At 45.8% G+C, this 26780-nt stretch overlaps 3 protein-coding genes across 17 annotated transcripts in view; 1 reads left to right on the plus strand and 2 right to left on the minus strand.

The window, feature by feature from the left end:
- RDH5 (retinol dehydrogenase 5) overlaps positions 1 to 4948 on the minus strand; it is a gene marked incomplete at its 5' end in the record, with an annotated part of 9134 nt that extends 4186 nt beyond the window's left edge. Inside the window, 3 exons of the mRNA XM_083490431.1 lie at positions 169 to 332; positions 3233 to 3491; positions 4633 to 4948. Coding sequence (XP_083346557.1) covers positions 169 to 332; positions 3233 to 3491; positions 4633 to 4948 — 739 coding nt within the window. The remainder of the gene's footprint in view (positions 1 to 168; positions 333 to 3232; positions 3492 to 4632) is intronic.
- The window catches only part of ITGA7 (integrin subunit alpha 7), a 95702-nt gene continuing 73790 nt past the window's right edge, over positions 4869 to 26780 (plus strand). For 7 of the 15 annotated variants that reach the window (XM_083489886.1, XM_083489884.1, XM_083489885.1 and 4 more), the window contains exon 1: positions 23843 to 23987. Coding sequence is in view for 6 of the 15 variants with exons in the window: in XM_083489880.1 (XP_083346006.1) it covers positions 9927 to 9947; positions 10682 to 10759; positions 23462 to 23538 (176 nt within the window). In the remaining 9 variants the exon portion in view is untranslated. Of the gene's footprint in view, positions 4976 to 9762; positions 9948 to 10496; positions 10571 to 10681; positions 10760 to 16058; positions 16268 to 23461; positions 23539 to 23690; positions 23988 to 25893; positions 25990 to 26780 lie in introns of those variants that run through there. The other 8 variants (XM_083489890.1, XM_083489891.1, XM_083489880.1 and 5 more) reach the window with 8 other exon arrangements.
- On the minus strand, positions 12314 to 23915 carry BLOC1S1 (biogenesis of lysosomal organelles complex 1 subunit 1). Its single transcript, XM_083490615.1, has 4 exons — positions 23773 to 23915; positions 21993 to 22065; positions 14522 to 14654; positions 12314 to 12800 (listed from the first exon to the last, which is right to left on the minus strand). The coding sequence occupies exons 1-4, from the start codon at positions 23831 to 23833 to the stop codon at positions 12690 to 12692; spliced, it is 378 nt and encodes a 125-aa protein (XP_083346741.1). The 5' UTR covers positions 23834 to 23915; the 3' UTR covers positions 12314 to 12689.

Below are 26780 nucleotides of genomic sequence, written 5' to 3' on the forward strand. Positions count from 1 at the left end.
ATTTTGGGTCTGGAAACTTAGGTTAGCCATTCTTGTGCTAGGGCTTGAATTAGGTTCTTGCTGCTCTGTGCCTGTTCTGTTCTTTTGTACAGCTAACGGCCCTGTATTTCAGAAACAAGATCTAACCTTGCTTTCCCTCCAGCAGTCAGTGGCTGCACTGGTACTCACAGTTTGGAAAGAAGTCTTCACCATAGCTCTGCCGAGTCTCGGGGCTCAATCGGTCCCAGAGTAGCCTTAAGGAGGCTTCTATTGATTCAAGGTTGGTCACAGCCGTCTTGAAGAAGCCCGGCTCCACAATAGAGACCTTTACCCCAAAATGGTACATATCCCTCCTAAAAAAGAGAAAAAAAGAGGAGTTTCATATTCCATACTCACCATTGCAAGGATTAGGAACACACTCCATGAGCTTGCCATGAAGGGGTTGAATAATAGCGAGACTGGAGACGCCAGTATGTTGCAATTTCAGCTGAATTTGGGCAAACCGCTTGAAGCATCCTTTGTGTAGAGCTATTTCCATTGCTTTTTGTTTGATTTGCTCATTGCAAACAGCTGAAAGTCTGTCAATTCTGACAATAAACCTGATTTGCAATGGAGAGGGGTTGAATAAATTTGATTGCAACTGTAAAGGTAAACACAGCCTATATCAAGTGATCGTGAACATGTGTCTGTGTACATATGTCTTCCACCTTTTTTTACTGTCTGGGCTTCTACCTTTACTTTTTGCATAAAATAAGCTTAGGGCTCTTTATTTCTATTATGGGGGAAATGCAACTGCTGAACCTATTATTGTGCAGTGGCTAAAAGTACAGGATTGCTGCCAGCAAAAAAAAAAACTTGGCAACTCCAATGTTCGGCCAGCACAAAGAGGGAAGCTCAACACCCAAGCAGCTTCCTGTTGTGGGAAATCTGCCCCTCTGTGATGCCACACTTGACTTTTGTCATCAAAACAATTCCTTTTTCCTATATTACTTTACGTCGCAGCTTAAAATAATTCGGAGCCCTAGCGTGATTGCACTGCTAGAACCTGGATGAAAACCTGGGTAAAAGCCATTATCAGTGAACCTTCTCCTTCCTGGCAATTGTAGCAGCTGTGGTATGGGAACACAAGATGGAAAAGGCGATGAAGAAGCCTCTTGCACCCTTCCATATCTAAAGATCCGCTTTTTAAAAAAAACTGATTTAATGTATACTGTATACTGCCACCTGTTATGTGATTTCACTCGTGCTCTCCTGTTAGGTTCTGGTTTAGCCCAGGGTGGTGATGCAGAGAATTGATACACTAATTAATTGGCAACCAGAACAGAAGATCGCTTCCACCTGTTTGGATGGGAGTGCCATGCTGAGACTCGCTGAACTGCAGGATGGGAAGAGACTGAATTGGCTTCCCCTAGGTTGAAGCTGCAGAGTGTGTAGAACGAGATCTGAAAAGGCATAGCTTGAGATTGGGCTTTGTCTCAGCATCTAGTTTCGAAGTGTGGAGGTCTGGAATTTATGCTGAGGACAGGCACCAAATGGACTGATGCATTGCCCAATTGCAGAAGTGTGAAATCCATGGGGTTCCATCCAACATTAGTCACTCTAACAGTAGACCTGTTGAAAACCACTAATTTAAGCCCGTTAATTTCAAGCGGTCTACTCTGAGTAACACTTAGTTGGCTACAACCCATCCTTTCTAGATGTGGGACACTGACTGTGTTCAGATGTGATGCTAAATCCATGGCTCAGAATGAGCTACAACACATCAGAACTGGGCATTATCCTTCCAAAGGCAAATACTACTCCTTTCCCACCAGCAGGAGGAGCAGTTGATCTAAGGTGTTTCTCCCCTCTGGCAGTCCGGCTGCTGGCAAAATTCAGCTATAAAAGGAGCTTGAGGCTGAAGGAATTGTCAAAAGTTGTTGAGGTGGTTTTTTATTTTTTAAAAAAGGTTTTTGTTTTGACACTGCCGACATAGGTTGCCATACATCTGGATTTTCCTGGACTTTTTTCTTTCTTTGTCTATTTTCACCTGAACACTGCTTCCAGCTGCAGTAAAAAGGTAAAGGTAAAGGACCCCTGGACGGTTAAGTCCAGTCAAAGGCAACTATGGGGTTGTGGCGCTCATCTCGCTTTCAGTCCAAGGGAGCCAGCGTTTGTCCACAGACAGCTCTCCAGGTCATATGGCCAGCATGACTAAACCACTTCTGGCACAACAGAACATTGTGACAGAAGCCAGAGCGCATGGAAACACCGTTTACCTTCCTGCCGCATAGGTACCTATTAACCTACTTGCACTGGTGTGCTTTCGATCTGCTAGGTTGGCAGGAGCTGGAACAGAGCAACGGGAGCTCACCCCGTCAAGGGGATCGAACCTCCAACCTTATGATCGGCAAGTCAACTGCAGTATTCCGGCTATGTCTGCAAACTTCTAGGTGTATAGGGTGCCACAGAATTGAGCAGAACAGAAGGCAAGTGGTGCGGGTGCCAATTTTTTTGCCAGGCACAGGGCACTGCTGAAATATGAAAGACCAAAGTCCACCCCATATTAAAGAAGAGGGGGCTGGGCTAGCCCAGGACATGTTGTTGCTTGAGGGCAACAATCCCTATGGCCACTCTTTCTGCTCAGATCCAGGCCCACTCTCTTCTGCCATTTCCTCCCCTGCCATACCTGTGCTGCTGCACCCCCAAACCCCCCACCCCCCGCCACTGTGCTGTGGTGGCGGGAGGCAAGGGCATGGAGAAGGTGGCAAGCAGCAGTACAAATTAGCTGCATGCTCCCTGGACCCGGCTCTGCCACCTGAAGCGACTGCCTTACTTTGCCTCATGAGTGGGCTGGCCCTGTGAGAGGATGTCTACTAGAATAAAGTAGGCTTACCATGGAGGGCAATGTAGAATCAGTGCCACACAGTTGTTAGGGTGTCAGGAAAGGGGACCTGGGAAGCCAGGGTTCAAATTCCCCTCCCTCAGCCCTGAAGGTCATTGGGTAATCTTGGTCTCTCAGCCTAACCAACCTTGCAGTGTTGTGGCAAGGATAAAATGGGAAAATGGGAGAATCATTTACATGAGCTTGAGCTCCTTGGAGGAAAAGTGGGATATAAATATAAAAGAGAGAGAGAATGTGAGGAAATGAGGAAAGCAGGAGGAAAAGGGATGGAAGAGAATACAAGGAAGCAAAGGGCTATGAGAATCAGATGTGGGAAACCTGACCGCAACTATGGGGTGAGCACAAGCAAAGCCCTACCTGTTCTCCTACCTGAGGCTGTCGGAGAAGGCCTCAACGGTGTATTTGGAAACACAGTAGCCACCGCCATTGGCTGAGAGGCGACCCAAGACGCTGGAGGTGTTGACCACTCGGCCACGTGCCCGTTTGAGCAACGGTAGGAAGGCCAGAGATACCTCGATGACCCCAAAGGTGTTGACAGACATGACCTTGCGGTAATCCTCCACGCTCATCCATTCTGTGGGGCCAATGGGGTTGGCCACACCTGCGTTGTTCACCAGGCCAAAGAGCCCTGGAGAGGGAGAATTATTGGGGAGGAGGAAAAGGGACAGATCACACCTTGGCTTTATAGCATCCTGTGTTTTTCGCTGTGGGGAAAAAAAGATGCTACGCGAAGTTGCCTTATAATGAGTCAGACTGTTGTCTCAAATGACCTAGTACAGTGTACCGTGCTTGCCAGCGTCTCTCCCAAAATTTCAGGTGGAAATTCAGCCTTACTACCCCTTTTTAACGGGTGATATCAAAGATTAAGCCTGAGATGTTTTGTATGCAAAGGTTTATTATGGGGGATAAAATGCTGAGTTGTTACCAACATCTTGTAGCCGAAGCTTAGAGATCTGGGTTTAAGAGTATAGTCATACCTTGGATCTCGAATGCCTTGGCTCCCGAACAAATCGGCTCCCGAACGATCGAAACCTGGAAGTGACTCTTCTGGTTTCCGAACAATTTTTGGAAGCCAAATGTCCGATGAGGCTTTCGCGGCTCAGAAGCCGTGCTTTGGTTTTCGAATGTTTTGGAAGTCGAACAGATTTTTGGTACGGATTCCATTTGACTTCCAAGGTATGAGAGTATACATTATTCTATCTCACTTCCCTACCTGTAAAATGGGTATAATTGTGACCTATGTTGGGATCGCAATATAATGAGTACACCACACTGTAAATTAAAGCTAGTAATAATAAGCTGCAACTCGAGCATTAATGAGCACATGTCGTGCATGCAGAACGACCTAGTTTCAGTCTCTAGGAGACTGGGGAAATACTCCTGTCTGAAACAATGAAAAGCCACTGCCAGCCATTGTTGACAGTATTGGGCTATCTGGATCAATGGTCCAATGGAGCAACAGCAGCAAAGCAGCAATTATACTAGCAGTTGTGCTGCTGTCTTAATCCTTAAGCACACTGGTGCCCAGCCAGTTAAGCTGCCCTGTGTTTTTGAGTAACGCAGTCTCAAAACCCTGCTCTTTTCAAGAGCTTTTCCTGTTCTGGCTAGTACTGCATTGGCTGAAAGCTGCAGTTTTAGAAAGTTGACTTCAGTGTCCAGAACTTTGACTTTTCTCCTCCGTGTTTTCTGTAGAAGCACAACACACACTCAGACCTGACTCACCCCACTGCCCCCCACCCTCCGGATCTCTACCGGGGCGAGAGACTCACCTTTCTCTCCCACTTCACCTTTCACCCACTGCACGGCTTTAGAGATGCTCTCGGAGTTGGTGACGTCCAGCAGGATGGTGCGCAGGTTTGGCGAGCTGGACCGCTGCAGGTTATCAGCCCCCTTCTGGGTTAGGCAACCTGCCAGCACCTGAAAGCCCTTCTTGTCCAGGCGCTTGGCCAGCATGTTCCCGAAACCCGTGTCGCAGCCTGTGATGAAGACATACTTGTCCTTGTAGGAGCTCAACGTCTGCCGGTCGCGCAAGAACCACACCACAATCCAGAGGATACTGAAGAGCAGCGCATAGCAACACAACATAGTAGAGTCTCGACGAAGACCTGCAGGGTAAGGGAAAATGGGCAAGGTGGGCTGAGCACAAGTAAGTGCTGAATTCTGCTTTTTGTTTTCAGGTCAACAAGGAAGATCCATCTGTCCTAATCACATAGGCCAGGCTCTAGTGGGAAACCTGGTGTGTTCCTGGACTACATCTCCTATTACCCTACACCAGGGTTTCCAGTTGTGTGTGGTTTTTTTGGACTACAGCTCCCATCATCCCTGACCACTGGATGATGGGAGTTGTAGTCCAACAGCTGGAGGCCCATGTTTGGGAAACCCTGTCCTAGATCATTGGCTGTACTGGAGGGCAGGAGATTCCCAATCCCTGAGAATCAGTAGGCTTCTGAATCTAGAACGAAGCTGTCTGTTGATATTGTTCTACTCTGCTGTTACCTAATCAGTCACGTTAATCACTCTTGGGAGATTCTCAACCCTGGCCTTTGGCAGCTAAGGTATTTTGTTTTGTGAGGTCCACCTCTTTGGCTGAATTTATATCATTTTGTAATGGTTTAACTTGTTTTTTAAAATGTCGCTGTTTATCTGTTTTTATACAGGTATATACAGTAATGTTGTTACATAACCCATTCTTGGGCCTTATGGTGAAGGGCCAGTAAGAAATACATAGAATAGATTGTCCTTTCTATATTTTGAGGTAATAGGAAGAGATGATGAGGAAACAAACAAATGCTTTAATTAATCCTCAACATATTTTAACCCATTTTAGGCTCTTCCAAAGAGGTAATTGTAAACGAACCAGCACACTAAGGGCCAAACTAAACGTAATGCTACATTTTTCACCTCATGTGGCGAGTATTTTATTTTTTAAAAACAACAGCAAATAACTGGTACTGAGGCATCCTTGGTGGATTGGGAACATAATGTGGGAGGAAGGGAGATCTAATAACACTTCCTCCTAAATGGAGGTGAGGGAACGTGACCTAACCAGGTCTAGGAATACAACTCTGTGATCTTCACCCCTCCATGCATTAACTAGCTTTAAGCTTGTTATTTATATTTGACAGCAGTTTCCCATGTGGTTTAGCTCTGAACTGGTCTGGAGGGTCGAGGGAAGACCATTCTGTGTGGCAAGCAGAAATGCTTATGCTGATGGATTGATTGTATTCGTGTGACATTCAGTTGCACCCATTGTGCATGTAGTCTTAGGTTTCCTGTGGACATGATAAGTTACAGCATCTGGACGAACTCTGCTCAACACAGAGATGGAGAAGCTACAAGTCTCAGGGGAGCCAGGGATTGGGAATCTTCCAGATCAAATCCTGCGACTTGCAGTGCTCTCATGAGGAGTCAGCCTTGTCCTTGTATATATATCACCACTTAACTCTCTGAGGTAGATGCAAGCAAACTCTCTCCAGAGGTATTGCATCTAGCGGGAGAATTTGGCAGTGCAGTCCAAGAGCAGGACCTGGTTGTTCTCACAGCTCTAAGCAGGGGCTCATACACACATTTTACGCCACACATTCCTCTACATCCTTCCTGCTCTAGCAATTGCCATGGCGACCTGCCCTAAACTAAGCCACAAGCCTGGGTGTGACTGAGATTAGATGGGATAACAACAGCAGCAGCAGGTTTCCAACTTCGTGTCTTAGTTCTTTGGACAAACATAGGCATAATGTAGGGTTGTACTCTTTTATGCAGATATATTTGAGGCACAGAGCAAAAACCTCTTAAGTTTTAAAACGGGCTAATTAATACAGACTCGTCGCAATAGAATATTAATATACTTTAAGCCGGGGGTCTATACAGTTGTTGCTAGACTACAAGTCCAGTCATCCCTGGCTGGAGCTGATGGGAGTGGAAGTCCAATAATATCCCTCCTTAGGTAATATTAACATGTCGTAGCGAATAGAGCAGGCATAGGCAAACTCGGCCCTCCAGATGTTTTGGGACTACAACTCCCATGATCCCTAGCTAACAGGACCAGTGGTCAGGGATGATGGGAATTGTAGTCTCAAAACATCTGGAGGGCCGAGTTTGCCTATGCCTGGATTAGAGTCACCAGCTAGGACTGGGGTGTCCCAGGTGCAAATCCCTTTTCCGCCATGAAATTCACTGGGTGCCTTTGGGCTAGTAACACTCCCCAGTCCTTATCTACCTCACAGGGGTGTTGTGAGGAGTTTGTGTGTGTTTCCATGTCAGCCAAGCTCACCACCAGGCGCTCTGAAGTTGCTTCAAAAACCCAACTGTGTGAGGCTGGCTGGACCCACCTTTGTGGTAGACCCCTAATGGGTATGAAATTAATTCCTCCGTGGATTTCACCAACTGCCACACCATCACCAGCAACTGATTTATAATACTAAAATAAAAATCACCCAAACTATTCTTTCCAGCAATTACTAAACCACAGAATGTGTGTGCACATTTGGCCTCATACTTTACATGTCATGTGGTTAAGCAACAACAGAAGCACAGGACCCTGCCATTCTTTACGTGCATACTTGTGGGAGAAGAGGGAGTTCTAAGCTGTGCTGGGAAACTTGTCAGCAAAGAAAGCTTGTTGTTGTTTAGTCGTGTCCGACTCTTCGTGACCCCATGGACCAGAGCACGCCAGGCACTTCTGTCTTCCACTGCCTCCTGCAGTTTGGTCAAACTCATGCTGGTAACTTCGAGAACACTATCCAACCATCTCGTCCTCTGTCGTCCCCTTCTCCGTGTGCCCTCAATCTTTCCCAGCATCAGGGTCTTTTCCAGGGAGTCTTCTCTTCTCATGAGGTGGCCAAAGTATTGGCGCCTCAGCTTCAGGATCTGTCCTTCCAGAGAGCACTCAGGGCTGATTTCCTTAAGAATGGATCGGTTTGATCTTCTTGCAGTCCATGGGACTCTCAAGAGTCTCCTCCAGCACCATAATTCAAAAGCATCAATTCTTCAGCGATCAGCCTTCTTTATGGTCCAGCTCTCACTTCCATACATCACTACTGGGAAAACCACGGCTTTAACTATACGGACCTTTGTTGGCAAGGTGATGTCTCTGCTTTTTAAGTTGCTGAAAGAAAGCTACTCTGGACTAATTCATGAAGAGTGCAAGGCTGTGAGTTTGCAAAAGTAGCTTGTCATTTGCTCCCCCCAACCCCCAGGCAGTAGATGGGGAAGCAAAGCAAGGCATCCTAGCTGTCAGACTTCGTTTGGGATCGTGAAACAAAATCAACAGCCACAAATGCAAGTGTGCTGTATCCTTTGGGAAATCTCTGTCAGCAGGCACTATGTTCGGCCTCGAATCCAAATCTGAACTAATCCAGCAACAAGCACGGTACCTATTTGACATCTGCTACCTGACATGGATAAGACAGCGGTACCTTATTAATTCCAGCTCAATTCTTGGGGAATTCAATGCCTGACTTTCTCTCACACGGAAGCTCAGTCCATACATTTGAGACTCCAGTGGCTGGGTACTAGAGGATTTCCCCCTTGCTCCAGAATGCAAGGATCAGGGGAGCTTTCATAACCCAGTTTTGTAAGTGGCCTGGTCCCGTTCAGGGTCAAGGACCGTGAGGCCCGCATTTCATACCATATGATGCAGCTCTATATTTTCATCTAGCACATAAAGGTCAGGGGAGGACTCGTGTGCTCAAAAACAATTCATAAGCATCTGTCTGCTATTCACTTAGACAGGCCAAATAAGGGATGGTGAGTTAAGATTTCTTCCCTTTGTCCTAGCAGTTGTGGCAAATGATAGTAATGCTTATCGGTCTTTATTTTAAATGTAATTTAAATATAAGCACATTCACTCCTGCAGTACTTCTAGCGCAGAGATCACATGGATAAACACCGATCAGTCTGAGGTGTTAAGTCTTATGTATGATTTACCTTGCAGGCTTATTAGCTTTGACTGGACTTGACCAGGGGTCCTTTACCTTATACCTTTACTTCACCTGGTACAGAGCAGAGGTCACACTCTTTTCGCAAAGCAGAGGGTCAAAGGTGATTATGTCTAGAGATGCAGAACTGGCTAGGCTACTGTTCTTTAGTAGATACTACAGTATAATTAAATTTTAGGGCAGGGATAGAAAATCCTCTGGCCCTTTGGGTATTGTTAGGACATGAAAGGTGATCACAAATGTTCTTTCTCACCCGCGGGCTGTACATTTCACTCTACTGCCGCAGAGTTTTGCCACCTCATTCTACTGCATGTGTAGACCAGGCCAAATATTTACAAAAAAACATTCCCACCTCCTCTCAAGAGACCCTCTGCAGTCACTTTATGGTGCCCCATCTACATGGATCCATAGGTCTTCTGCATAAACTTTGGGTTGTGATCCGACACCATTTCAAAGAGAAAGGATGCGGAACTTGGATTGCCAGTGGCTCTTTGTTCCAAGGCAAGTGTGAAGACATCCCCAGGGGAGGAAGAAAGTTGTACGAATCGGGCTCAGGGTGAAAGATCTCGGGTCCAGTTAAAGGCAGAGAGGCTTTGTACATGTTACTGGCTTAAAATGCAGCTAGGCTGATCTTTCTCCCCCTCAATTTGGATCAAAGCTAGTTTGGCGGTAGATGCATCAAACCACAATTATTTCAGAACAAACAGCAGCATAGATGTGGAATGCAGCTAATGCCGTGTGTATGCCACTTCTCAAACCCAGTGGTGAGAGCCCACCAGATGCAGAGGAGATGGGCATCTGTGCATTGGCACAGCCACAGTGGCTGAAGCCAACACAGAACTCAAGATTTCAAAGAGCAAGCTTTTAAGACATTCCGGAACTGGGTCTTCTCTTCCAGAGTTGGAGCTTAGGAGCCTGAATTCCTAACTCCACTCCCGTCTTGCATGTGTGACTTCAGCTCCCTCAAGAAGAGAACAGCTGCTACTTGCGCTGAAGCAGACAGTAAGTTTATTCAGGTGTCAAGACCACACTCGGATTTCAGCTCTTCCCGTTAGACACCCCCCAGCTTCCTGAACTGCAAGACGGACTGATCAGCGGCACACCTTGCCATTCACAGGGTTGCAGCCATGCAGAGGAAGATGGTTCAGGTTTGTTCCGTTAAGTTCCTGGGACTTAGGTGGAGTGCAATACCACCCCACCCACCCATTGTCCTCCTTACCTTCTCACCAGATGCAGCTGTTGATAAACTTGGCAGACTCCAGCGGCAGAAGCAGCAGCTAGTCTCTGCTGGGTCTAGGACTATTTACCCTGCTTGGCTTCTGCTGTACAGAGCGGACAAGAGTTCTGCTCCTAGCCAAAGTCCAGGAGGGCAAGAAGCCAGAGCATTTGCCAATCAGCTTCCCGGTGGACGCTAAGGGGCAGGGACACAGCCTCAGCATTAACCCTTGATGCAGCTGCAAAGCAATCTGCCCGGTTAACCTCCACTCAGCTGAATTCCAGTTAAATCTCTCAGGAGATGTGTACTGGGGAATCGGAGAAATCTTAGACTTAAAGGGCTGGACTATGATGAAGAAGCTGATACAAGGATACAAGAGTTGCATTTCCTTGAAACCCGTCCTCACGGACCATGCTCGGGGTGGAACAAGACTATTTGTTAAAAACAATTTCATTTATGTGATAACCACCCTTCTTCTTAAAAGCTGCCCGAGGCAATGCACAACATAAAACATACAATAAAACTCTTGAGAAGGGAAAACAACCGGAGGGTGTGGTAAGAGGAGAGCTGGTACTGAAAAATCCTTCCGTAGTTTAATCACATCAGGGTAAATCAGATGCACATCTGAAGTTTATTTAAAATATTTTGCATCCCACCTTTCCTTAGGGAAGTTCAAGTGTCCACCACGCTGCCCCCATTGCGAACCGCATCTCAAGATCTGCTGCATCTGTGGCACACTCAGTGGTATGTCATAGTCGCCTTGTTTATGGGACTGAGATAAGTTCGCATGCCCCCACTTGTTGTCTTTTGGACTTCGGTTTTTAAGAAAACATAGGGTGGTAATCAATACAATTGTTACTCAAGAGTAGAACTGCTGAAGTCAGCAGCCGCGTCTAACTTAGGTTCATTAATTTCAATGGGCCCTGGCTGAATGTAGCCTGTTATGTTCTGTGTGGCCTTTGGACTGGAGATGGCTAGGTAGTCCCTGTCCACTGCCATTTTGTGAACGAGCTATGAGTTGCATTTTATGGTACTGTTTGGCAGGAGGGCTGTCTACCTGTGAAATTGATAAAATATTAGTAGAAATGGAGGATCAAGAAGACAAATTAAAAGAGGTGTGGGAAAAGGAGACAACAGGGCAGATAGATAGTCAAAGCTGGGGGGAAATATGGGAGAATCTTACACTGAAAATGTTGTCTATAAGAATAAAAGAAAATTATTATAAATTAATTTAGAGATGGGATTTAACACCAGTCAGATTAAATCAAATAAACAAGGAATATCGGTGTTATGTTGGAGGGGATGCCAGGAAACAGGGAATTATATTCACATGTGGTGGGGGTGTAAATATGGCAGGAGGGCTGACTAAAAACAAAAAAACACCACCAGCGTCCAAGCATGCAGCATGGAAAGCAGTGTAGCGATGAGCGTTAAGCACCTCCTGCTCCACCAAAGTGAGGCTCACATGAAGGCTGCTTCCATGTGTGGACATCCTTCAGCTGGGAATCCTAAGCAACTTGGAAGAAATGTCGGATACTGCCACTTCTCTGCTTTAAAGTGGGACAGAGCCTCCTAAGTCCAAGGGGGAACAACCTGCCATTGAAAGTATCCGAGCGTGCAGGATAAAGGAGTGTGTTGGAAGCTAGGATCCCATGCCTAAGCTCTGCCCCAAGTCTTGTGATCAGTGGACTTGCTTGGAAGGAACGTAATGAAAAGGCATTGTTGATTCAAGAGCTCCCATCACTACAGTTATGAAATCTACTTTTAAGAGGTCAGTGGGGCTGAAGAGACTGAATAGTAAGGCATCTCACAGAAAAAGTAGGAGGGGTATGAGATGTCAAGGACTTCGCTTTCCTTGGGCTTTTATAGAAGATTCTGTCTCCTGTGCGGCAAGGTTGGCTGGTGGGGAGGGGGAAGGGAAGTGAGGCTGGAACTTGGGGGGTTTAACCCTCTTCTCATTCCATTACACACACACACCGCCCCCTAACAAGCAGGCGCTGCATGTTGAATCACAGTAGATTAGGACAAAACTAGCCGGAGAACGGTTCCTTTGTTAAGGCATGAAAAGGACCTTCAGAGAAGGATTTAAAAACTAAAGAGGATGAGGAGGCCAGGCTGGGAGACATATCGGGCACTGAGCCAAACCTACACTGAAGTACTCAAGTCTCTGTGAGGTTGCCTGTTTGGATAAGGGGAGCCAGGATACCATCTTTGCTTCTCTCCAAGATGGGCCTGGGCAGCAGATGTAGCCAGGACACAAGCTGAGCTCCCCTTAGTGATTCATGCCAACACTCAACATGCGTTTAAACCATTCGTTTTTATTCTGTTCTTTCTAGCTTTGTCACAGCGAGAGGAAAAAGCTGGTCTGCACAACCCCTTCTCCACCTTTCATTGTGTGTATGTTGTGTTTCTCCTGAATCAATACTGGTTTGTTTTTAATTCCCCAGAGCCAGATACCACTACCATTCATTCAGCAGTGACACACACAGGCCAACGTGCCTTTCAGTCGCTGGGCGGGGGCAAGGGCAGATCTGGCCCGCTGCTGCAAAAAGGCAGCCGCTGACCATTTAATAAGGGCTGGCAGACAAGGGATTTGCCATTTCTTTACTTGCGCCCCCATGCTGCTGGTTGCATGGAGCGAGGGAAGGGGGTCCAAGGAGGAAAGGTGTCCATTTCAGGAGGTGGATGGCTGCAGCTGCCCTTTGTAAACGTACTCTAGGGCCGTGGCAATGGTCCGCATGTCCATTTCAATGCTACGTGCCCAGTTTTCCACGTCGCCAATCTCCTGCCGGAAAGAAGAAGTCACAGTCAAAACACTCATCTCTTTGCGTATCAAACGGCATGCACCCTGTTTCTCCACCTGCCCTCAATCTTACTCCCAGACACCCAGTTAGGGCAGGGAGATTTCGGGTGAGTTCAAAGCACACTGTGTACAGTTTGAGTTCTCTGATTTGGCCTAACTTCTCTGCGATCCTCCTTTGGTTCCTTCCTCTTTATGCAGCCTTTTTCTTTCTCCAAATTCCTCCTTGAAGCCCTCACTTTTTCCATCAAGCTTAACACATTTGCTCCAGTTTACCCTTGCCTCCTTGTTGTCTCCTACACTACAGACAAAAAGACTGTGGTCTCACTGGGACAGAGACTCATCTCTCTTGCTTATACTACTTTGCAAAATGCCATGTAAATTGACAGCACCGTATTAAGAATTACTGTTCACAAGCAACTTTCAATAATTTCAATTGCTTGCGACTTTATTTCAATAGATGAAATGGCTAACTAAGGTACAGGAGAAGAACTACATATACTAGCAGTCTCTGCCAGGATCAGGCATGACCAGACATGCTAACACTTCCAATTAATGTCCCAGAACGTTATACTATTATCTTTGAGAACAATTCCACAAGACGCTACAGCTATATATTGTGGGTTTTTAAACAGCTCTATATGGCAGCTTTAAATAAATTTCTCCATGCAACATTTAGGGTGGAAAACTGTACCAGATACAAATTTCACACATATATATACAATTCTGTGGGGATAACATATTCTGATTATTTTGTCTCTCTTGCCGAGTTGATAACATGGGCAGCCCCATGCCCAGCAGGTGGAGCTCTCCAACTGATTATTGTCAGGAGAACCACAACTGGAAGCAGCACAAAGTGTGCTCCGTGACTAGAATCCTATACTCAGGGAGTCTATATTGTTTCGGCACAAAAGCTGTGAATTGGAATATGCAGGCTCTTGGGTTTCCCCAACGTGTCTCACCCTCCTTAATTCCAACCAGGTGTTTTCTCATTCTCTGCTTCCCCATGCATACTTTCATGTTCTCCCTTGCAGGTATAGGCTCAATACACTGCAGCATCCCTCTCAGACAATCAGGAATAACCTTCTGACAGCAAGAGGAATGGACTCCCTTGGAAAGTGGTGGACTCTCCTTCCTTGGAGGTTTTTAAGCAGAGGCTGGATGGCCACCTGTCATGGAGGCTTCAGAAACATAGCATTGTCGAGTTGGAAGGGACCCCAAGGATCATCTAGTCAAAGCGCCTGAAATGCAGGAATGCACAGTTGTCCTATATGGGGATCGAACCTGCAGCCTTGGCAATTATCAGCACCACACTCTAACCAACTGAGCCATTTATTTGAGATTCCTGCATCGCAGGGGATTGGACCATATGACCTTCAGGGTCCCTTCCAACTCTGATTCTATGATCACCTACTGCCTCAGATGTCAGGGACAAACTGTGACTACTCAGCAAGCCGCAATACTCAAGGGCTAATTTGTTATTACTTCAATTGTTCTGGCACGCACCGAAGCCTGCCAAAACCATTCTCCTTTATTGCCCACGAGCCCCTTTCTCTCCCTTGTTCTCTGTGCAAACCCAGCCATGCTTCCCCATCCCCAAACCTCACCTCCCATCACCCATCGAGTCCTGTTGTAACTTTTAGGCTAATCTTGAGGTTACTGTGCAAGATATGTGCCTCCCCCGTAGGAGCAGCTATCCCACCGACCTTCAGAGCCTGATTGAAGTTTTCCACCATGCTGATCCACTGGCCGGTCTGTTTGGCAAACTGGGCAGCCTGGACCTGCAATGTCTTCACTTCGTGGTCGAGCTTCCTTTGGTTCACATAGGCCTGCGCCACCCTAGAGTGGGAGAGGGAGAGAGAGAGAGGCTCAGCGATTAATTAAGACAAGTAGGGGAGGGAAACAGAGGATATTTCTTTTTGCCAATCCCTCCATCGCTGCGTTTTCTGCTCGGCTCTCCGCCATTCCGAGTGGCTTCCCAGCTCGGAGCGAGCTAACCCCAGGGGCAGAGGCAGGCGCTGGGAGTCTGCAGCTGGGTAAGTTCCCAAGCTGTAGAGGATTTAACGGCTCAGCAACATCTGGCAATCATTATGCAGCACTGGGAACATCTGGAACCTATCATGGCCGAGGCAAAGGCAGGTGAAGGGCTGGGCAATGATAAGGCGTGTGAGTGATTTTCCTCACCAAGGGAGAATAAATCGCCCAAACAAGGGTGGGTAACAGGGAAGGGCAGGTCAGTTACCCCCACAAAACAGTAAGGGTGTGGCCAGAGTGGGGAGACTGCGGGCAGCCATGGTAGTTTCAAGATATGTTGCTGTGCTGCTGTTATAGGAAGAGACAACGGGATCTAAAGCAATTCAGATTCAATTGGGTCGATTGCGTGCGTTTCAGGGTGGCAAGCTTCCATGCTTCCAGAACACTTTCAGAAAACAATACAGATTTTACAGCCTGAGGAATGGTTCTATGCAACTTGTAAGTTTGACATCCAAACTTTTTTAAAAATCACTGGTTCATGAGGCACTACCTGAACTATTTTGTATGCTCTAATAGCCATATGTGGGGTGTGGAAATGGATGGATGAGTAATACATCTAGTTAAAAACAGAACACTGGAGTGCCAACACCCCTCATCCTGCCCCGTTTCAGTTACAAGCCAAGAGAAATTGATTTCTTGCCAAAAGTGGACATAAAACCCAGGCCTCTGTTGGAGCACCAGAAGTCGTTTTTGCCATAAGCGACTGGCATGGGATCGGGAAGTCACAAGTTGTTGTTTAGTCGTTTAGTCGTGTCCGACTCTTTGTGACCCCATGGACCAGAGCATGCCAGGCACTCCTGTCTTCCACTGCCTCCCGCAGTTTGGTCAAACTCATGCTGGTAGCTTCGAGAACACTGTCCAACCATCTCGTCCTCCACCGTCCCCTTCTCCTTGTGCCCTCCATCTTTCCCAACATCAGGGTCTTTTCCAGGGAGTCTTCTCTTCTCATGAGGTGGCCAAAGTATTGGAGCCTCAGCTTCAGGATCTGTCCTTCCAGAGAGCACTCAGGGCTGATTTCCTTAAGAATGGAGAGGTTTGATCTTCTTGCAGTCCATGGGACTCTCAAGAGTCTCCTCCAGCACCATAATTCAAAAGCATCAATTCTTCAGCGATCAGCCTTCTTTATGGTCCAGCTCTCACTTCCATACATCACTACTGGGAAAACCACAGCTTTAACTATACGGACCTTTGTTGGCAAGGTGATGTCACTGCTTTTTAAGATGCTGTCTAGGTTTGTCATAAGTCACAAGTACAGTCCTCTATTTGTTTTTATCAATGTCAATCTGATTTTGTGTTCTCCAAAATTCATACACAGGGTGCAATGTGGTTAACGGGAGGACCTTGCTCCACAGGACCAGCAAGATGCAAGTCGCTGTGTCCAGCCAGCACCTGTCTTGAAAATGAATGTCTCTTGCTTGGTAAGCGGTAGAAAGAAAGTGAAGCGCCATGTCACTGTGGAAAGGCAGACAAGTAAGCCCACCTTTGGGGAGCTGGAAGAGCTGTTGGAGCTCTCTTCTGCCATATAAATATCACCCTTGGAACGGAAACTGGGAGGGCAAGTTTGCCCGTTCTGGTTACATACTGTTTTATGACAACTTTAACGAGGTAACTTGAGATATCCAAGTGAAGCAGATGAAACGGTTTTATACCCTGACTAGCTTAATAAGTAAATTGACTACATAAGAGAGCGAAGAACACTTGCTATAAAGGCGAAGGCAGCTTGAAAGAATAGGAGAAACGCTCACGGAAACTTTCGGCTGCCGGTTTTGACTCACCCACCCGTATGCTGTTTACGATGCCAGGTGCTGGGCTATGCCTGTCTTTCCCAGGGGAGAGGAGAAGGAAGCACTTTGCCAGCCCTGTGGTCAGTGGCTGTCGGGTGCTTGGCAATCCCACGCAAGGGATTTTGACAGATGGGCAGGATAGCCCGGCTGTCAATCATGTGACTGTCAATAATAGTGTCAGGTGACTGACAGCTGGGCAGCCCCGCCCAATGTCAAGTTTGGACCCGTGAGGCTGATCCTAATAAGGATCTGGCCTATGGAACCAAAAATGTCCCCCACACCTGCCTTAGTTGGATGGAACAGGTTCCTGAATGATGTTCATGTAGTAGAAAAAACCCACCTAAATTGGCTTATATGAATTATATATATCCCTATTAATGCATTTAGTGTTTGACAGGAATTTCATCTATGCCATTCTCCGAGTAAGCCTTTAACATCCCTTCATGAAATGTTGTTCTCATTTATTCCTGCCTAATGAAGTGGGTTAATTAAGTTTCAGTAGTTTTTAATGAATTATTTACTGCGTTCTGATCCAGTCCCTTCTTTAATCAAATAGGCGTTTATTTGAGATTCTGCTGCTTAATCTGAAGTATTCTTTTGAGAATACTTCCCTAGCCTTCAATGAACTGTTGTAATCCACTAAGTTCCTGTCTTTAATGAACTTAGGCAATTAATGAAGTCTTTTAATAGTCCTTGTTAAATCATTTTAAAATGTTCCTTCAGTGAGCTAATTCTTTTTGTATTTTGTAAGGGGATATATTTTCTGGGGGGGAAACTTCTGAATTAAGTTCATGTGTTCTCTTTTCTTACTCAACTGTATATATTTGGTTGAATTGTCACAATGACACACATATTTGGCAGAAGAGCTGGGTTAAATCTGGCATATGGGACAGCAATGATTCTTGTGCAAGTAGTGAATCAGTCGAAAATAGGGACCAGCGTTTGTTGGTATTGTCCTAGCGAGAGGCTTGTCATCAAACACTTCATTGCACACATTTTCAACTTACAAACGCGAACAGTCTAACTCACCTGGTCAAACACGTTTACAAAAGTCTCCTGTTATTCAACAAGATTTGCATCTTGTTACTAAGCTCTATAGTGAGGAAATATTTTGTGCGTGTAATAAAGTGTGTTAATTATATTAAATACTTTTGGGGGGGATTGAAGGAAGTGTTTGAAGATTAGATTGTAAGCTTGTGAGCAGGGGCTGGCTTGTTTTAATTGGTTGTATGTAAGCTGCTCCGGGAGCCTTTTTGGCTGAAGAGACGGGTACAAATGCTCTAAATAAACCCGGTAAGGAAAGCTAAGTGATAGTTAAAGAGTATTTAGATTCTTGTATGTGTCCGTGCTTCAATCAGGATAGGGCAGCAGGGTTGGACACATTTGCCTGGATCTAGAGCTTATATGAGCAGAATTCTACTTGTGTGATGCTCCTGCTGCTGCAGAAGTGGCCAGCCCCACAGGCTGCATTTTAGCATCGGGAGTTGAACCCTGTCAAAAGGTGGGCTGAAACAGAATCCCCGTTTGAGGAGTACACTTTACTCTGGATACAATCACACTGAGGCTCTGGCTTTCCGAAAATAAGTACAGTGGTGCCCCGCAAGACGAATGCCTCGCAAGACGGAAAACCCGCTAGACGAAAGGGTTTTCCGTTTTTGAGCTGCTTCGCAAGACAAATTTCCCTATGGGCTTGCTTCGCAAGACGAAAACGTCTTGCGAGTGTTGCGATTTTTTTTTGCTTCCCCCACCTTTTCTAAGCCGCTAAGCTGCTAATAGCCTTTTAGCCGCTAAGCCGCTAAGCCTTTAATAGCTGCTAAGCCGCCAAGCCACCAATAGCGCTAATCGGGTTGCTTCGCAAGACGAAAAAACCGCTACATGAAGAGACTCGCAGAATGGATTAATTTCATCTTGCGAGGCACCACTGTAAGCTAATATTTATTGTTGGAAATACATGTGGAGATGCAATAAGCTATGCTTGTTCTTGCATCTCAAAAGAGAGTTCCAAGTATGTCTGCTCTCGTGAGGGAGGCAGAAAGATGGGAGAAAGGAAGTGAAGACATGAGGTCAGCAAGAATATTGGTCTAATGCTGACAGAAGATCAACAAAGGTCAGCACAAGGTGGCCAGTCTAGGATGCTTGGAGGTCCCCCCCTCTCCTTTCCAATGCAGATACATTAATCAATTATGAGTTTTTTCTCACCTGATATCCCTTTGAAAAAAATATTTTCCACAGAGATGGGAATTATAATATTTCTTAGATGGAAGAAAATAAAGTCATTACATGAAAAGCTGGAGTGACAATTAAGAAACCTGTACCCACCAAAAATTAAGGATATAATGTATTATAAATGAAGGACGAGTTGATACAGGTTTAGCATTGTGGGGTGTTTTTAAAGAGGACCATTTTAGTATTTTAGCAGCTAGAAATGACAAGAGGAGGGAGCAGCTTGCTGTTTTCATCACAGTACAGTGGTACCTCAGGTTAAGTACTTAGTTCGTTCCGGAGGTCCGTTCTTAACCTGAAACTGTTCTTAACCTGAAGCACCACTTTAGGTAATGGGGCCTCCCGCTGCCAGAGCACGATTTCTGTTCTCATCCTGAAGCAAAGTTCTTAACCCGAGGTACTATTTCTGAGTTAGCGCTGGATTCATGTACATATACAGGGCAGAAAAATCCTTTGCCTCCTTAAAACAAGAGATGTTTTGAAAAAGCTACCAAGCGAGGAATGTTTTTAGCATGGCAACTGACAAAAGAACAACAGAAATGCACCATTCCATCTTTAATAAGCACGGAGAACTATATTTCTTCAAACTACAATTTACTGTATAAACACAATGTAGTTGAGTATGGAAAATAATGGAAAATATTTTTATATCAATGGAAATTTCCTAGATTGAATTTCGAAGAAAGGATTACTCAAGCAATTACAGCTCAGGAGGTTATGTACGCATGTCATGAGGCTGGGCGCCTTTAATTCTGCATTCTATCAAGCCCACATACAAATAGCGGCCCCTATTATGGCCAAGCTTTCAAAATTACTGTATAATGAAGGGAATTACTCCTCAAAGCTGAAAATCAAGCAAAGGTTGCCAATAGAAGGGAAGAGGCAGTACGGTAACTGCAAAAACATCTTCTTAGCCCATCAAAAGCTTGGGGGGGGGATGTCCCATCACCAACATCTCTAGAGTGACCACAGGTGGTTCTCTGTGAGGGGGAAAAGATCAGGATACCATAACAAATGGTCTTGTCTGCATACATTTTGCAAGGTGACAATGAAAATGGCAGCATTGGGTTTTAACCTCACATTGCCTTCTAGCATCTGAACTGTGACAGACTCAAGAAGCTTGACTGGTCAAAGCAGAGATGTTGTTTCCCCACTATCCCACCAGCCCTGGAAGTCATGCAGCTGGAATCCAAGTAACTCTCCCAGGGCAGCTAAATACAGCAAGTGTTTGGGAACAGTGAAGTAATCCCTGCTTTAAAATAGCAGGCAAGAAGCAGGAAGGTGAACTGGAGGCATGCTTTCTGTGCAGTAGTAGTGACGCCTGAAAGCTTACTTCAGATTTGTTTTAACACGTACGTTACTACTTCTTAATAGACCTTCTTTTCTGTGTTCCCCTCCAATCTACACTGTGTGGCAATATCCTTGGGAAAGAGCAAAGCAAGGGTAGCCATGTGGTCTCTCCCATTCTAAACAATCAATACAGACTTAGCAATGCTGCCAAAAACCCCTAGGGAAGTGTGGGCCAGAAGAATGAAGCAGCAGAGACTTCTCATCAGCTAACCACAGAGCTGGATGGCGCCAATAGCAGAGACTGGACACCACTTGTCAAGGCAATAATATGTCATGCTATAGCAACTTCCACTTTTCATGGCAGTGAGAGGCAGGTCTGCAGCTTGGATAAGGCATAGGGTTAGTGGCCCTTCTGTCCACTGTTTATGAATATTGTTTAATTTAATAGGGGAGAACAACTTTAAAACGCAACATGGACCACAAAGAGCTTAGCTGACCAAAATTAAGAAAGAATGCCCTTCTAATTAGCATGTTATACTTTGCTGACGTAAAAAGCTCTTGCCTTAGGGTGTTTTTCAGCCATTATTCCTGGCAATTATTCCTTCTGCATTGTGGATCTTAAGTCACTCTTCCAAAACCTTTACAGTCAACTCCACAGGCTAGAAACTTAGGTTTGTAAAGCTAATATTCTCCCAATCATATCAAACTTTCTCAGGCTAAGGCAAATTGCTTTGCTGAGCAATATGGAGGTATCAGCTAAGGCAAAAATTAAAGGAACTGGAAAGCTACTTCAGCAGACACAGGAACTCTCTAGTCTTCAATATTCAGCTCTAAGCAACTTAAAGAAGTGTACCAAGATGATGTATGATCATTATGAAAGGAAAAATAAAACTGCCAAGATCGAAATGCCGTTATACAATTTTATGATGCAACCACACTTGGAATGTTGTGTATAGATCTGGCTGCGGTACTCAAAAAGGATCTTATAGAACTGAAAAAGTTCTATGGCAGCCAAAGGGACCCGAGGACTGCAGCAACTTCCCTACAAGGAAAGGATAAAATGTTTGGGGCCTCTTTAGGAGTGGGGAAAGGTGACTATGGAGGGATGTGAGAGTTTTATGCAATTATTCATGCTGTGGAGAGCAACATGCTTTGTAATACTAGAACCAGGAGTCATCTGATGAAGTTGAGTGATAGAGAGTTTCAGGATAGATCAAAGGGAGTAGTTCTTCACATGATGTCTAGTTAAACTATGAAATTCACTGCCACAAGACATGGCCTGCCAACATTAAAAAGTCTTCAAGAGATGCCTAAAAGTAAAAAAGCGAGGATGCTAGCTAGAATCTGGGCTGGAGGATTGTTCCACAATATGGGGCTGGCAACATGAAATGCCCAACTCCTAGGGCAGGCCAGTGAGGTGTTCAACATGGAAGGGAAACTAATAGCCTATGAATGGAGCCTGCGTCGTTCTTTTTTGAAAGATATGAATTCAATAGAAAGTGTACCATCATCTGTGATTGAGCTGGGCTTAAGGTATCCTGGACCCACGTTTTTCAGGGCTTTGCATATAAACACAAGAACCTTGAACATGACCAGTGCAGATGTTTTAGCAACGGTATCACAAGCCGTGAGCCATTTATTGCTGTCCGCAGTCCAGCTGGAACATCTACTGAGTCATGACTGTCTCCTACTACTATGCAGGTTCTCAGTTGACATTTCCTTGTTAGGGAGCAATTTAGCAGCCTAAAGGTGGAAAACAGCTCACACGCCGAAATGGGTAACATCCACGTATGTGGTACTATTAACCAAAGATTTGTAGGAGCCATCATTACTCAGTACCGCTTACCCAATGTTCAAGTGGTCAACCAGGGCTTCGGTTAAGCAAGTGGCTGCAGCAATGGCCTCTCGCCTCCGCCGTTCTAGAGAGAGGGGAAGCAGAGGCCTCTTTAGTGTTATCTCAAAATGTCTATACGTTTTGCGGGAGGGGCACAAATTGAAGATGTATCAACGCTTTGTTTGCTTCATGCAACTTGTCCTCATAATGCCGGAACTAGATCGTCAAACATGCATGTGCTGCTGCCTTTTCTTCCAAGTTTGGCATTTTCATCTCCACTCCCCTAAGCAAACACTGAGGGCTTTTCAACATCTCCACTGTGCCCCCCCCCCAACTCGCTATTTAGCACTCAATTGGAGCAAACAATTTGTTCCGATTTAAAGCTTAAGAGCAGATTTTCCCTGGGAAAGGAGTGTGGCAAGCGGCAAACCATTCTGGCCTGTGCTTTCTTAGCAGAGGACACACAGGAGTGTGAACGAGCCTTAAATGTGTGCACGAACTTATATTTGTGCGTCCATATCCTTCCTACTAATTTGGCAGTGTGCTGGAAGGGGGACACTGAGGCAGAATAACCAGAAGGAGCCTTTTAAAAAAATGAGTCTGGCAGTGCTCTTCAACCTCGGGTTGGTCTACAGTTGTTGTTGGACTACAACGCCCATCAGCCCCGAGCATTAGCTAAGCTGCCAGTGGGTGATGGAAGTTGTGGTCCAACAGCAACAAGCCACCCAACAGATAAAGTGGCAGAGCGCCAACGCGAAGAGATGCCCAAGTGGAAAAACACTTTTTGGGGCCTAGGCAATCCAAAACGCTTCCCTCAGCATCTAGGAAGCCACATGTTCTCCACCAAACCTTGCTCCACAACTCCCCATTTCCTGGCTTTCATGGTTGCTGCGCTCAATGCAACCCTCGATTTCTACAAGTAAACGGTGGGAACCCAACACCCTCCAAGTGTCCCTATTTTCAACAGTCCCTGTTTCTGGTTTGATCCCGGAAAGTCCCGCTTTCCCTTAGGACATTCCTATTTTCAACGGGGAAATTCTGGGAGAGTATGGAGTTATCTGAACCCTGAGCCATTTGAAAGGGAAGCTTTTAATGTTTTATTAGGTTTTAATATATGATGGAAGCTGCCCAGAATGGCTGGGGCAACCCAGTCAGATGGGTGGGGCATAAATAGTAAATAATCATCATCATTGAACGTCCCTATTACATCGGATAAATGTTGGAGGGTATGACGTTATCTGAACCCTGAGCCATTTGAAGGGGGAGTTTAATGTTTTATTATGTTTTAATATATGTTGGAAGCCGCCCAGAGTGGCGGGGGCATCAAAAGTAAATAATATATTATTATTATTATTATTATTATTATTATTATTATTATTAATATAGAAAGTCGCTATTACATCGGAGAAATGTTGGGGGGGTATGGGAACCCGGAGGGCCCGAAATGCCGTAGGTAAAGTGCGTAACATTCCTATTCACAGCTGAGCTCAAACGTACACAAGAGAGTAAAGCAGAGGCGCCGGAAACTCCCGTTCGTTTGGCTCCTGACGGCCGGCAGGTACGCACTCCTCCTCCCCTCCCCTTTTCTCCCCAATGACAGCCCTCTGGACCAATAACGACAACCCACCGCTGCCGCAAGGGCGGTTTCATTGGCGGTGGGCGGTTGCCAAGGCGACGCTCGGAGCAAGGCCCGCGCGCCCGGGGCCCCGCGGTGTTTTGGTTTTTGCGTCCGAAGCAGCCGAGCTGCTACGCGAGCCCGGAGGCTTCGAAAGGGGCGCTAGGCCGCGCTCACCTTGCAGCTCTTTCCTCTCGCCCTGCTTCGCCTGGTGCTCCCTCAGCAAGCGGGAGAGCATGGCTGCGAAGAAGCCACACGGGGAGAGAGTCCTCTTCGCTCCTCTTCCTCGTCATATGACTGCAGCCGTCGTCACATGACTCGCCAAGCGCGCGCGCTCTCTCTTTCCCCCCTCCCCTCTTCCCGTCACTGGAGGAGCAAGATTTCGAAAATAGGTATAAATAACCCTGCGAGATATAGTTACCATCTCCCTCCCGCCATCTCGCCACGCCCTTTGAAGTTTTGCGTTTTTAATATAGGCAGAGGTACAACAGATTGAATTGAAATACTTCATTGTCACTTGTACAACTTGTATACAGTGAGGTCATATTCAGATGCAGCTGAAATTGGAAAAGTGGGTGGGGTGAAAATTGCGTACACTTGAAAACGTTGGCAGCATTATAACATAAATTCAGCAGCGTAAACAAGTTTTGTTGTTGGGTGCAATAATGGAATACTGAATGGTTTAGTTTAGGTAAAATGTGCAGGGATTTATGACACGCAAAATGAACCGTGGAAAGAGAAGGGAAGCCCTTGACATTTTAAGGTGGTTTAAATGAATATTCTAAAGTGTAAAACAGAAAAAAGTAAAAAAAAAATTACGGTATACTGTATATAAAAAAGGGAAAGCAGGTGGGGTGGGTGAGGTGCTTCACCTGTCAAATTTCTGGCTGTCACACAGCTCTGGTAAGTTGGTCGAGTTACTCCGAAAACAACACTCTGAACATCTCCTTGGCTGTATCCCATTTTATCATAGAAACACTGGGAGATGTCTTACATATATGTTGTAAGCCTCCCAGAATGGCTGGAGGAAACCCAGCCAGATGGGCAGGATATTAATCATCATCATCATACTGAATCAGACCATTGAGGCCACCAAGTTTAGTACAGTGGTACCTTGGTTCTCAAACAGCTTAGTGGTCGAACAAATTGGCTCCCAAACACTGAAAACCCGGAACGAAGTGTTCTGGTTTTCGAACGTTTTTTGGAAGCTGAACATCCTGCTTGAGTGCAGGAAGCTCCTGCAGCCAATCAGAAGCAATGCCTTGGTTTTCGAACAGTTTCTGAAGTCCAACGGACTTCTGGAACAGATTAAGTTCGAGAACCAAGGTGCCACTGTATTGTCTACACTAGCTGGTAATAGCACTTTGGGATTTCAGGCAGGGGCCAGTCCCAGCCCTGGCCTGCTGTTCTACAACTCACTTAGCCACGGCCGTCTGTCATGGATGCTTTAGCAGAGATCCCCACATTGCAGGAGGTTGGACTAGATGGCCCCTGGGATCCCTTCCCGCTCTATGATTCTATGATCATCCACCATTCCACCACAAAGCTGGTGCTCTAGCATTCCTATTCCTTCTGGACTCCCTGCCTGCATAAAAAAAACATCCTGAAGACTATTTCAGCAAAGTAAACAGCAGGGTTCAACTTTAACATAGGGCTGTGTGATTCATTTATGCATTCCATGGTTACTTTGTCGCAAGAATCTCCACATGTTTCTGCATATATTTTCCCTATTCCCTTTCATACTGGAGGATTACTACATATTTTCATGCTCACAAATGAGACGCTTTTTGCTCACAACAATTTATATATGCTTATTTTTATAATGTAAGTACGGTTTTCCTATGTCTGCAATTTGATTCTTCTGAATGCGGGTCTCCAGTTTTTCCTAATGTAAGATGCCTCTTGATTCCTTGGTCGGTAAGATACCATATTTGACTTCTGCTAAGCAGTATGAAAGCAAATTACAAGAATGGCACACTGGAATAGTGAGATGTGTAGTAACTTCTACAAAGTTATTTTTGAGAGTCTTACAAAGGTTCCTTTCATTGCCAGTGCTGTAGCATTCTCCTCAATCCAAGCTATGTCCTGGGCATGTAATTCTTTTATTTCAGTTCTCCTTTTCTTCAGATAGTTGCCATTTTGATTTATAAATTAAAATTTATCTGGCCATTCATAGAACATAGAGTCCTGTTTTGTTGAATATGGACAGTAGCTTCAAAATGGAAATATGCCATGCATACGAAAGAAACCTATCCCAGGTTATTCTGCTTTTACACGTTCTCTCCCATGCATATTAAGCCTGCACTTAGGAGAGACCATAAGAAAAAAGAAGAATATGTTTTGCTGTTTACCTTGTGATGGGCTGGAGAGATGATGATCTAAAATGAGCAATCGGTAAGGAGCTGGCTATGGTACAGGGATGAACTTAGCCGCTATTTTCTAAGAGAACCAAGGAACATTATCGTAATGAAGGGTTGTTGGCAGTGCCCTGTCATCGATAACTGTAGAGGGAGGGTGAGTCAGCAAACTCTGACACAGCATCTGATTTCACAGGGTTGATTAGCATGTGAATCAGAGTTAGAGCTGGATTAAAAATAATAATGCTTTGGGGCTGGATCGAAGACACTGCCATTTGTAATGGACAAGGTGGGGAAGAACAACAGGAAAAAGATAAAAAGAACAAAGAAGTCCCAAGAATAAAGGCTGGGCAATTGGATATGATACATTGAGATCTATGTGGCTGTGATATACTGTATTTTTCGCCCTATAGGACGCACTTTCCCCCCTCCAAAAATGAAGGGGAAATATGTGTGCGTCCTATGGGGTGAATGCAGGCTTCAGGAAGCTATCCCCCCAGCCCGGCAAGCTCCGGGAGCGATGGCGAAGCTGCGCACAATTTCGCCATCGCTCTCGGACCCGTTCTGGGGGCTGGGGTCAGGGAAAGCTCGGGCTTCCCCTGCCCCCAGCTCCTCAAGCTCCGAGAGCGATGGTGAGGTTGTGCAACCTCGCCTTCGCTCCTGGACCCCCAGCCCCGAGGCTAAAAACGAAGCCAGGACAGCCAGTGGGATCCATCCCACTCCCTGTCATGGCGTCTTTGCTCTTTGGGGCTCGGGGGGAAAATAATTTTTTCCCCTTTATTCCCCCCCCCCCCAAATAAGTGCGTCCTATGGGCCGGTGCGTCCTAT

Source organism: Podarcis liolepis (genome assembly GCF_965112155.1).
Source record: "Podarcis liolepis genome assembly, chromosome: 2".
NCBI lineage: Eukaryota > Metazoa > Chordata > Lepidosauria > Squamata > Lacertidae > Podarcis > Podarcis liolepis.